Raw genomic sequence first — 12,874 nt, 5'->3', positions numbered from 1 at the left:
TCCCCAGAAAGGGAGGTAGTTTTAGCTGCAATTCAAAAACTGTGTCATCAACAAGTGGTTGTCAAGGTTCCCCTACTTCAACAGGGGAAGGGGTACTATTCAACCCTGTTTGTGGTCCCGAAACCGGATGGCTCGGTCAGACCCATTCTGAATTTAAAATCCCTAAACTTGTACTTGAAAAGGTTCAAATTCAAGATGGAATCGCTCAGGGCGGTTATCGCCAGCCTGGAATGGGGGGATTTTATGGTATCACTAGACATAAAGGATGCATACTTTCATGTCCCCATATATCCGCCTCATCAGGCGTACCTGAGATTCGCTGTACAGGACTGTCATTACCAGTTTCAGACGTTGCCGTTTGGGCTTTCCATGGCCCCGAGGATTTTCACCAAGGTAATGGCGGAAATGATGGTGCTCCTGCGCAAACAGGGAGTCACAATTATCCCGTACTTGGACGATCTCCTGATAAAAGCGAGAATGAGAGAGCAATTGCTGAAAAGCGTGTCGCTCTCCCTAAGCGTACTGCAGCAACACGGCTGGATTCTCAATCTACCAAAGTCACAGTTGGTTCCAACGACCCGGTTGACTTTCTTGGGCATGATTCTAGACACGGAACAAAAGAGGGTTTTCTCCCGGTGGAAAAAGCCCAGGAACTCCAGAACTTGGTCAGGGACCTGTTGAAACCGAAAAGTGTGTCGGTCCATCACTGCACGCGAGTTCTGGGGAAAATGGTGGCGTCTTACAAGGCCATTCCCTTCGGCAGGTTCCATGCGAAGACTTTTCAGTGGGACCTTCTGGACAAGTGGTCCGGGTCCCATCTACACATTCATCAAAAGATCAGCCTGTCCCCCAGGGCCAGGGTGTCTCTCCTGTGGTGGCTGCAGAGTGCTCACCTTCTAGAGGGTCGCAGGTTCGGCATTCAGGACTGGGTTCTGGTGACCACGGACGCGAGCCTCCGAGGATGGGGAGCAGTCACACAAGGAAGAAACTTCCAGGGACTATGGTCAAGCCAGGAGGCTTGTCTACACATCAACGTACTGGAATTGAGGGCCATATACAACGGCCTGCGTCAAGCGGAGAATCTTCTTCGCGACCTACCGGTTCTGATTCAGTCCGACAACGTTACAGCCGTGGCTCATGTAAACCGCCAAGGCGGGACAAGAAGCAGAGTGGCAATGGCGGAAGCCACCAGGATTCTTCGTTGGGCGGAAAATCATGTAAGCGCTTTGACAGCAGTCTTCATTCCGGGAGTGGACAACTGGGAAGCAGATTTCCTCAGCAGACACGATCTCCATCGAGGGGAGTGGGAACTTCATCAAGAAGTCTTTGCAGAGATAACAGGTCTGTGGGGGCTTCCGCAAATAGACATGATGGCGTCACGTCTCAACAAGAAGCTGCAGAGGTATTGTGCCAGGTCAAGGGACCCTCAGGCAGTAGCAGTGGATGCCCTGGTGACACCGTGGGTGTTTCATTCGGTCTATGTGTTCCCTCCTCTTCCACTCATCTCAAAGATATTGAGAATCATAAGGAGAAAAAGTGTTAGGTTCCTGGTGCTCAGAACAAGGGAGATGTTCATGAAGTGAGTCCAGAGCACCAGGACGTAACGCTGGGAAAGGGGAATGGAAAGGGAATAGCCCCTGGCGCCCTAACTCTGTTGTCTCACCCGTGCTATCGGAAATCCCTTGCGAGACTATGGTTTCTTGAGCCCTTGGCAGCCACGTTTGAAGGGCGGATTATGTCTGCCCAACTCCGGTGCCCCCCGGTCTTAATGAGAGACAAAGGGAAATCCGAGGCAGAATGATAACAAGAGGACCTCTAACTAAGCAAACAGGCCAGGGGCTACAAGCTAACTAAAAACCTAAAGTATGTGCGGAGAAACCGCCAAAGGAAAAGAACAACAAAGGAAATGCTGATCACACGCCGACACAATGCCTTTGTGTACCGGCGGTGACAGCACAAGCAGAACCCTCTGCAAAACACCAGGGACAGAAACAAACATGGAATACAGCGGCCTAGGCCAACGGACGCGGGAGAGCCGCTACTCACGGAACCGGTACGAATACTGGCAAACGGACAGGAACTTCTAATGCTGCCGACACTGACTCTCAGAACTGGAGGACAGGCAGAATCCCAAACGACAGACCGGTGGACACCAGGAAGCCAGAAGACTTGACCAGGGACAGGCAAAGCCACTGGAACTAAGGGCAGGAACGCCTCACAGCAGGACACGGGATCAGACACAGGAATCGACACAGGGACTGACACAGGAATCAACACAGGGACTGACAGGAACCAGCTCAAACTTCAAGCAGACTGCAAACCAAGGAATATCACCAGCATCTGTGAATTGCAAACAGCCAGCATATAACAGAGAGGCCTAATTAATAATCCCATGCAGCTGTCTTGTTGCATGACTCTAAACTGACAAGATGCAATTAGCAGCCAGGTGAGGCTGAACACATGGGAACAAGCTGCAATTACACAGACTCACCAGCGGCAGCAGACAAGAGTATTCTAAAACAGAGCAACGGGAAATCCTGGCATGCAAGACAACTTTATAAACATAAAATAGGAATGAACCACTACCTGTGGTTCATAACAGTATCCCCTCCTTAAGGGTGAGCTCCGAGCACCCCATGACACCCACGGGGAACATAAACAGAAGTATAACATGAAATACAGAACAAAACTGCAAAACAGGAATGAGCCACAGCCGTGGCTCATAACATTACCCCCCCTTGAGGAGGGGTCAAAAGACCCCAAAATTCAGACTATCCAGAACAAGGGATACAAAAAAAAAAAAAAAACCTGACACACTGGTCTAACAGACAAGAAAACAAAAAACAAGCTGTAGCAACAACTTGTAACAGTGCCCTCCCCTTGATGGTGGCCACTGGACACAAGACAAGGGGAAAACCCCCCCCCCCTTTTTTTTTTTTTTTTTTTATCAAGGCAAGAGTCAAAAATTACTTCTTTTTCTTCTTCTTCTTTTTACAAAGCTCTTTAGGTCTGACCAAGGTAATTCCCCAAACATTGTCTGAACTGATGGTACCACCCAGCAAGGCTGCGTTCAAATCAGAGACAGGTCTCTTACCCTTGGGAGCTGAACTTTCTGGTAAAGTACTATTATTAGAAGAAGAAGTCAAAAAAGCACATCCTGCAGTCAAAACAACGGGCTGGGACTCTTGTGCCGAGTTTACAGTATTTGGTGGACTCTCAGCAGACAAGACGGGTGACTTAGAGGAATCTGAACCAATTTCTTTGGAACCGTATCTTTTAACAATTGCATCACAGAATGCTAGGGGATCCTGAAGAATGGGATCTTCAGCTTTCATTAGACTGGTCGCCCACTCAGAAGGCTCTCCTCTAAAAGAATAAATCAGATAGAGCCCAAGGTTTTCTGAAGTGATGCCCAGAAATGGTCTAGACAACATAATAGTGTAATAGTGTTTGAAAAGCGCCAGAAATTGGGCGAAGTCCCCATCAAAGGTTATGGATGTTGAGATATCAGAGTCAGGATCTGTTTCCTTCTCATCTGACTGACTGGAGTGCTTTGCTAGGACCTGGTCACTATTGACCTTACTCGAGGCTGAGACTCTCTGAACCCCACCCGGGGCAGTGGCCTCCGGGAACCCCACTGGGGCAGTGGCCTCCGGGAACCCCGCTGGGGCAGTGGCCTCCGGGAACCCCGCTGGGGCAGTGGCCTCCGGGAACCCCGCTGGGGCAGTGGCCTCCGAGAACCCCGCTGGGGCCAGCACCTCGGATTCTTTTACTGGGACCGGGCCGTTGGCCTCCCTGACTGGGATCGGGCCATCGGCCTCCCTCTCTGAGTCGATAATTATCGAAAGTTCTCCCGGGACTATGACTTCCGGGACTTTTGCTGAAGCAATAACGTTCAGATCCTCCACTAATGCTATGCTTCTTAAGTTCTTTCCTGGGGAAGCGACTTCTAGACCCTTCTTTGGGGCTGCGTCTCTCGAGACCCCACTTGGGGATATTACTTCAAAGATCCCTTCTGGGGTTTTGCTTCTCGAGTTCCCCTCAAGAACTATGGTTTTAGAGACCCTTTCTAGGGTTGCGCTTTTCAAGTCCCTACCTGGGGTAACAGCTTCTGAGACCCCTTCCGGTATGGACACCTGAACTATAATATTTGATGTCCTTCTATAAGCTTGGGCATCGGGCACCGCTCCAGCACTCTGGGCATCGGGCACCGCTCCAGCACTCTGGGCATCGGGCACCGCTCCAGCACTCTGGGCATCGGGCACCGCTCCAGCAGTCTGGGCATCGGGCACCGCTCCAGCACTCTGGGCATCAGGCACCGCTCCAGGACCCTGGGCATCGGGCACCGCTCCAGGACCCTGGGCATCGGGCACCGCTCCAGGACCCTGGGCATCGGGCACCGCTCCAGGACCCTGGGCATCGGGCACCGCTCCAGGACCCTGGGCATCGGGCACCGCTCCAGGACCCTGGGCATCGGGCACCGCTCCAGGACCCTGGGCATCGGGCACCGCTCCAGGGACTTGCAACTCCGCTTCCACAGGGACCTCAAGAGAGGAGAGAAACATTCTCTTTTGATTCCTGAATCTATAATGGGGCTCCCTTGCCCAAGGACCCCAATTATAGGACAGAGAGCTTTTTTGTGTGGGTTGTGTGACAAGTACCTCTGCCACAGTAGAGACAGGAGTAGGTCTTGTATCATGACTCAACTTGGCCAGAGGGCAAGACTCGTCACCACACTTTGGCTTGCGCAACTCACAGGTCTGCAGATAATGGCCTAAACCCCCACAATATAGGCATAAGTTTAAGTTTCTGCGACGCAGACGCTCCTCTTCTGAGAGCCTGGGCCGCAGAAAACTTTTAAACCTTTTCTCTTCAATTAAACCAGAGGATTCTCTTGTCACCATACTGTGAACAAGAGTCTCTTTAGAGATAGATGTACTCTCAACGACTTCTGGCAAAATGAGCAAGATTTTAGTCAGAAGGTTTTGCAGTTGCTTTAGGGATTGCTGCAAAACTTTTAGTCGCTCTGGTCTCAAAGCACTGAATACAGAGTTCAGGGCTGCGAGAGATGCCTGCAGGGCTTGCATAGTAGACATAGGAGGATTTAAAACTAGACAAGACAAGACAAGGCAAGACAAGGCAAGACTAAATTTTGCTAAACAAAACAAGACTTTTTTTTTTTTTTTTTTTAAACACCGGACTGGATTCTAAACACCGGACTGGATTCTAAACACCGAATTCTAGACAGGACTGGATTCTAGACTAGACACTGGACTGGGCCAAAAAAGAAAAAAAGTTTTATTTCTTTTTTGTGGTATGGCTGGTGATAATGTTAGGTTCCTGGTGCTCAGAACAAGGGAGATGTTCATGAAGTGAGTCCAGAGCACCAGGACGTTACGCTGGGAAAGGGGAATGGAAAGGGAATAGCCCCTGGCGCCCTAACTCTGTTGTCTCACCCGTGCTATCGGAAATCCCTTGCGAGACTATGGTTTCTTGAGCCCTTGGCAGCCACGTTTGAAGGGCGGATTATGTCTGCCCAACTCCGGTGCCCCCCGGTCTTAATGAGAGACAAAGGGAAATCCGAGGCAGAATGATAACAAGAGGACCTCTAACTAAGCAAACAGGCCAGGGGCTACAAGCTAACTAAAAACCTAAAGTATGTGCGGAGAAACCGCCAAAGGAAAAGAACAACAAAGGAAATGCTGATCACACGCCGACACAATGCCTTTGTGTACCGGCGGTGACAGCACAAGCAGAACCCTCTGCAAAACACCAGGGACAGAAACAAAAATGGAATACAGCGGCCTAGGCCAACGGACGCGGGAGAGCCGCTACTCACGGAACCGGTACGAATACTGGCAAACGGACAGGAACTTCTAATGCTGCCGACACTGACTCTCAGAACTGGAGGACAGGCAGAATCCCAAACGACAGACCGGTGGACACCAGGAAGCCAGAAGACTTGACCAGGGACAGACAAAGCCACTGGAACTAAGGGCAGGAACGCCTCACAGCAGGACACGGGATCAGACACAGGAATCGACACAGGGACTGACACAGGAATCAACACAGGGACTGACAGGAACCAGCTCAAACTTCAAGCAGACTGCAAACCAAGGAATATCACCAGCATCTGTGAATTGCAAACAGCCAGCATATAACAGAGAGGCCTAATTAATAATCCCATGCAGCTGCCTTGTTGCATGACTCTAAACTGACAAGATGCAATTAGCAGCCAGGTGAGGCTGAACACATGGGAACAAGCTGCAATTACACAGACTCACCAGCGGCAGCAGACAAGAGTATTCTAAAACAGAGCAACGGGAAATCCTGGCATGCAAGACAACTTTATAAACATAAAATAGGAATGAACCACTACCTGTGGTTCATAACAAAAAGAGTGCAGACAATACTCATTGTTCCAGATTGGCCTCGAAGGGCCTGGTATTCCGATCTTCAGGAAATGCTCACAGAAGATCCGTGGCCTCTTCCTCTCAGAGAGGACCTGTTGCAACAGGGGCCCTGTCTGTTCCAAGACTTACCGCGGCTGCGTTTGATGGCATGGCGGTTGAACGCCGAATCCTAGCTGGGAAGGGCATTCCGGAAGAAGTCATCCCTACTCTGATAAGGGCTAGGAAGGAGGTGACGGCGAAGCATTATCACCGTATCTGGAGGAAGTACGTATCTTGGTGTGAAACCAAGAATGCTCCTGCTGAAGTTTTCCATCTGGGCCATTTTCTCCACTTTCTGCAGACAGGAGTGGATATGGGCCTAAAATTAGGCTCCATTAAGGTACAGATTTCGGCCCTATCAATTTTCTTTCAGAAGGAATTGGCTTCTCTCCCAGAAGTCCAGACTTTTGTAAAGGGATTGCTGCACATACAGCCTCCTTTTGTGCCTCCAGTGGCACCATGGGACCTTAACGTGGTGTTAAAGTTCCTGAAATCTCACTGGTTTGAGCCACTTCAAACGGTGGAATTAAAATTTCTCACTTGGAAGGTGGTCATGTTGTTGGCCTTGGCATCTGCAAGGCGGGTGTCTGAGTTGGCGGCTTTGTCTCACAAAAGCCCCTATCTGATTTATCATATGGATAGAGCAGAATTGCGGACTCGTCCTCAATTTTTGCCTAAGGTGGTTTAATCGTTTCATATGAACCAACCTATTGTGGTGCCTGTGGCTTCGGGTGACTTGGAGGATTCCAAGTCCCTTGATGTAGTCAGGGCCTTGAAAATGTATGTAGCCAGGACGGCTCGGGTTAGGAAAACAGAGGCTCTGTTTGTCCTGTATGCAGCCAACAAGGTTGGCGTTCCTGCTTCTAAGCAGACTATTGCTCGCTGGATCTGTAACATGATTCAGCAGGCTCATTCTACGGCTGGATTGCCGTTACCAAATTCAGTAAAGGCCCATTCCACTAGAAAGGTGGGCTCTTCTTGGGCAGCTGCCCGAGGCGTCTCGGCATTACAGCTTTGCCGAGCGGCGACTTGGTCGGGGTCAAACACTTTTGCTAAATTCTACAAGTTTGATACCTTGGCTGAGGAGGACCTACTGTTTGCTCAATCGGTGCTGCAGAGTCATCCGCACTCTCCCGCCCGGTCTGGAGCTTTGGTATAATCCCCATGGTCCTTACGGAGTCCCCAGCATCCTCTAGGACGTAAGAAAAAATAAGATTTTAAACCTACCGGTAAATCTTTTTCTCCTAGTCCGTAGAGGATGCTGGGCGCCCTTCCCAGTGCGGACTAAATTCTGCAAGACTTGTATATAGTTATTGCTTACATAACGGTTATGTTACAGTTTTGATCAGTCTCTGACTGATGCTGTTTGTTTCATACTGTTGACTGGTTCATATATTCCAGGTTATACGGTGTGGATGGTGTGGGCTGGTATGAATCTTGCCCTTGGACTAACAAAATCCTTTCCTCGTACTGTCCGTCTCCTCTGGGCACAGTTTCTCTTACTGAGGTCTGGAGGAGGGGCATAGAGGGAGGAGCCAGTGCACACCCATTCTAAAGTTCTTTATAGTGCCCATGTCTCCTGCGGAGCCCGTCTATACCCCATGGTCCTTACGAAGTCCCCAGCATCCTCTACGGACTAGGAGAAAAAGATTTACCGGTAGCTTTAAAATCTTATTATTTACACCTTTACTGTAATGTTCCTAAAATGCCATCTATTTTTTTTTTTCTTCCAAACCATCACATTTTATCTTGATGCCTCCAGCATCCCAGCGATCGGGATGCCAGCGGTCATGTGACTGACGCCAGAATCCCGACACCACTCAGGAGACTGGCGCAGGAACACCGATAGCCGACATCGTTGAGTATTGGTGTGCAGGTTAAGGTTAGGGACTAGGAGGGGGGTTAGGGTTAGGCACTAGGGGGTGGTTTGCCACAGCTGCCACCCCCTGAGGGTTAGCCGTAGCAGACACCCTCCCCATAGCCGCCAAACCCGGAGGCTTGGAGGAGGGTAGACATACTTACCCCATCTGCAGTTGGGATCTTCATTGTCAGCATGCTGGTGTCTGTCATGTGACCGCCAGCATCCAGACCGTCACTATTTAATACCGAACCCATTTTATCTTATCAGTTGATGCCTAGCAATCTGCATTACTAATACAAGTATTTTTCCTTCTCTAGAACGGTCTTGCTGAATGGTGAAGTTTTAAAGATGGTGGATGAGAAAACATTGCCAGTTTTACATGGAAGGCCATTAGATCCAGGCTCTCCACTCGTTCTTCCTTCTCTGAGTTTTGGATTTTATGTTGTAAAAAATGCTGAGGCCACTGCTTGCCTATGAGGTCTGAAGAGGACACATCCCGTTTATGAACTTCAGGATCAAATATTTATGTACATGTTATGGGTTGTCAATGAACTGTACTTTTATATCTCAGGGAAACTAAAAATGAAGGTTATATTTGTAATCTATTATCTTGTATTTCCATTATTTAATTGGCACTGCCATCTGTAAGATTGTAATATCCCTATTGCTGTACATCCTTATGAAGATAGAGATTTTTTAATTAATTTTTTTCAATAAAATCCTTCCCCTCAAATAGCAGACATTGAATGATATATAAGGTGTGTACCATTGAGCAAGGCTTAAACCGGAAGCAAAAAACCCCAGGGCCAGTTGTTCCCCATTCTGTGAGTGGGAGGGTGGAGAAAGGGGCAGGGAGTAGAGGGAAACCCATTTGAAGAACTAAAGCATGTGAAAATCAGTAAGAAGTCATTTTCCAAGAAGACTTATGAGACCTGTGAGCTGAGATCAGAATCGCACACAGCGAAAATCACTTTAGCGCCTTTTGCCGCAGTCATGTCTGCCCTTCCCCTGGTGTACATGCGTCTGAATGCGCAAAGACTGGGAACCCACTTGGAGTGTCTATACAGCTTGGTGCATCTTTAGACGGGATCCGGTCTGAAGATCGACAGTGTCTAGGTCGACAATGTTTAGGTCGACCACTATAGGTCGACAGTCACTAGGTCGACATGGATGGAAGGTCGACAGGGTTTCTAGGTCGACATGTGCTAGGTCGACAGGTCTAAAGGTCGACATGAGTTTTTCACTTTTTTTTTTTTTCATACTTAACGATCCACGTGGACTACGATTGGAACGGTAAAGTGTGCCGAGCGAAGCGGTAGCGGAGCGAAGGCACCATGCCCGAAGCATGGCGAGCGAAGCGAGCCATGCGAGGGGACGCGGTGCACTAATTTGGGATCCCGGTCACTTTACGAAGAAAACGACACAAAAAAAAAAAAAATCCTCATGTCGACCTTTAGACCTGTCGACCTAGAAACCCTGTTGACCTTCCATCCATGTCGACCTAGTGACTGTCGACCTATAGTGGTCGACCTAAACATTGTCGACCTAAATACTGTCGATAAAACGAACCACACCCCTTTAGACATCACCACCGTTCACACCATTGAGACTTGCGCAGCCCTAAGGCAGGTGTAGACTTTCCATCTGAGTATGGACTCCAGTGTGAGCGATTAAGCAGCAACAAAAGCAGCGACACCCCTGCAAGGATCCCATAAAACAGACGACCATCGTGCATCTGAATAGTCAATTTTTCCAGTCCCTGCTCAGGAACGGCCAGTAAATTTCTGTTACCATGCGTGTCAATTGCAACTGCCCCGCTATGCACCGTAACATGCGCCGTACAAGGTTTTAGGGATATTCGCATGCACACAGTAGCATAAAATCGCTGAACTGCATGAACATCAACATTGCATGCAACTCAATCAGGCCCCAGGAATTATCCAGTCCTGCACTTGGAGCTCATCTTGTCTCTACAGTCTTTTTGACATTTTTCCCGATGAGGGGGATTAAGGTGGAGGTTCTAGATGAGAGGCTGATGCCTGGCATTTTCGAAAGAGTAATGGAGGGAATATCCAGGGAATCACAAAAGATATCAAGTTTGGATGGCGCTCTGTGGGGAATATTTATTAAACCCATTTTAGGGAAATACATTTTCTGCAGCCGGGTACACTGGGATTCCACAGGGAATAACATCGGGGTGTAGAGTTGGATCTTGATCCGAGGCACCAACAGGCTAATGCTTTGACTGTTCCCAAGATGCACTGCACCGCCTCCTCTATTTCCCCGCCTCCAGGCACTGGAGCTCAGTTTGTAAGTTGGTGCTTGCAGTGCAGGCAGCTAACAGGATGGGCTGCGTTAGGCAGCCCTGAAAAGAGCTTTTCTAAGAAGAAAGAAGACTTCAAGGGCCGTAGCACAGGCACTAGATGCTATATGTCATACTGACATATATCATGCTGCGGCTCCATCTCCTCCCCCAGCGGTGCTGTATACTCTCGCGCCCCGGTTGCCAGGTACTTACAGCGGAGGCGCTCTGGTTTCATCATGGCACACATCACCGCTGCTGCTCTCAGGAAGGAGTTAAGAGGGTCCCCCAGGTGGGACCCGCCAAAATCACGATCCGGATGTGGTCCCAGGAGACGGACCGCGCTGCTGGCGTGGATATTGTGGCTGTGCAGGGACTCCACTATATCTACCAGGGCAAGGAGCACAGGTGGTATTTACTAAAATCCGTTTCCTATAGGCTCAATAGTACCCGGTGGTGAAGTCCAGCAGAGGGGATAAGGCACTCACCTGTAGCCCCTCCCCCAGTCCCAGGCGCCATCTACAGCAGATGTTCCTGCCCTGGAGCTGCATCTCTCTCTCTCCCTGTCAGCGTTTGGGCGCCATTACACAGAGCTGCGCTGATTCAGGGACTGCTCGGCACTGTCTCCTCTGTAAAGCCGCCTGCCTCATCAGCGCTGTGCATTTACAGTACACTTAAGTATTCTACATGTCGTTTAGACAGTGTTAGTTAAGAACAAGTGCATAACTACAGGAATATTTAGTAAAAGTATTCTGTGATATACATCCAGTATTTATTGTGCATTGTTATATCTGTATACATACATAGTTTTATGTAGTATTGCTAGTCCAGTGCAGTCTTGTTGTGTGTAATAATTTCTGCATTGTACATGTGACTGTGTGTGCCTGTAGCTGCCGTGTGGTTTCCATTCCGTGTATCACGTCTTGCTATCACTATATTCTGTACCCTGAGGGGGCTAAGTGCGTCAGGGTCATATATATATATACAATGTGTGTGTATGTGTGTGTGTGTATATATATATAGTGTTTCACGGGATATACTGTTTTTTGTATTTTTCTCTGTCTATTTCAGTCACAATATACCACTTAAATCCTCTGTTTGTGTTCTGCATTTGCAGTCACACTCCACAGGTTTTTTTTGCCAGGTACTGAGGCTGGCTATATTGTACTGTTATGCCCTAAGGCTACGTTTCCATATAATGTCTGCTACACGGGGTGGGAGATCCGTGGCTGATCCTGCGTCATGTAGTGCTGACGTCGTGGATTTATGCGGAAAATATTCCAGCTGAGAGTCCAGGTAACGGGTGTTGTGTACCCCTCAGTCAGTCTGCAGCACCGATGGCACACCAAGACCCACCTTGGGCTGTTTTTTCTAATTTACTGACTACGCTAGTAACGAGACTTACGCCCCCTGTGGGACCTCCTGTGCCATTAAAGCCACATATTGTCCCTGTAGTTAATCCGCCATGGGCGGATACTCTGTCTACTCAGTTACAGCAATTAAATCAGTCTTTGGTTAAACAAAAGCCTAACCCTCGCCCTCCTAGGACCAAGGTGTCCTCTAAGCGGGCCATTTCTTCCTCACAATTCACTCATGTTTCAGATACTTCATCCGATGAAAATTGGGTATATACTGACCCATCAGACACTGATGCAGATGCTTCTGATGAGAAGTCTACAATGCAGGTTGATGTTCCTGACCTATTGGAGGCTATCAAACTGATTCTTCAGATTGATGATGAAACTGACACTCCAGATATGTCTAAAAAACCTGATAAATTCAAAGTCAGGTTACTTAATTAGTTTTGCCACATTCTGACCATTTAGTTGACATACGTCAGGAATCCTGGGAGTCTCCAGGGAAGAAATTCTCCCTGTCTAAAAAGATGCTAGCTCGCTATCCCCTCTGCAGAGTTAAGTAAGAATTGGGAAATACCAACACCGGTGGACTCGCATGTAGCTCGTCTTGTGGTGTCTTCTACTCTGCCTGTCACTACCGTCTCCTCTCTGAAGGAACCGACGGATAAGCGCGTGGAGGGTTGCTTGAAGTCTATTTACACTCTTGTGGTGCTATACATAGACCCACTATAGCGGTTTCTTGGGCTGCAAAAGGTATTGAAGCCTGGGTTCAAGCTGTTAAAGCAAAGCTACCTCTGAATTTTTCTGATAATGCCAGTGTCTTTAATATATTACCCCAGCCTCTCATTACATTCAGGAGGCGGCCCCTGATGCCGGTGTTCTGGCGGCCAAAGCGTCTACT

The 12,874-nt window shown here is 48.7% G+C and overlaps 1 protein-coding gene across 2 annotated transcripts in view; it reads left to right on the top strand.

The window, feature by feature from the left end:
* Window positions 1–9,051, top strand: part of HPSE (heparanase) — an 87,552-nt gene extending 78,501 nt beyond the window's left edge. For both annotated transcript variants that reach the window (XM_063919734.1, XM_063919731.1), the window contains exon 12: window positions 8,631–9,051. In XM_063919734.1, coding sequence (XP_063775804.1) covers window positions 8,631–8,790 — 160 coding nt within the window. In that variant the 3' untranslated portion in view covers window positions 8,791–9,051. The remainder of the gene's footprint in view (window positions 1–8,630) is intronic.
* The last annotated feature ends 3,823 nt before the right edge of the window (window positions 9,052–12,874 follow it).

This window comes from Pseudophryne corroboree, chromosome 1 (genome assembly GCF_028390025.1).
Source record: "Pseudophryne corroboree isolate aPseCor3 chromosome 1, aPseCor3.hap2, whole genome shotgun sequence".
In the NCBI taxonomy this organism is placed as follows: Eukaryota; Metazoa; Chordata; class Amphibia; order Anura; family Myobatrachidae; genus Pseudophryne; species Pseudophryne corroboree.
The sequence above is the reverse complement of the archived record's forward strand: the minus strand, read 5'-3'. Positions and strand labels throughout refer to the sequence as shown.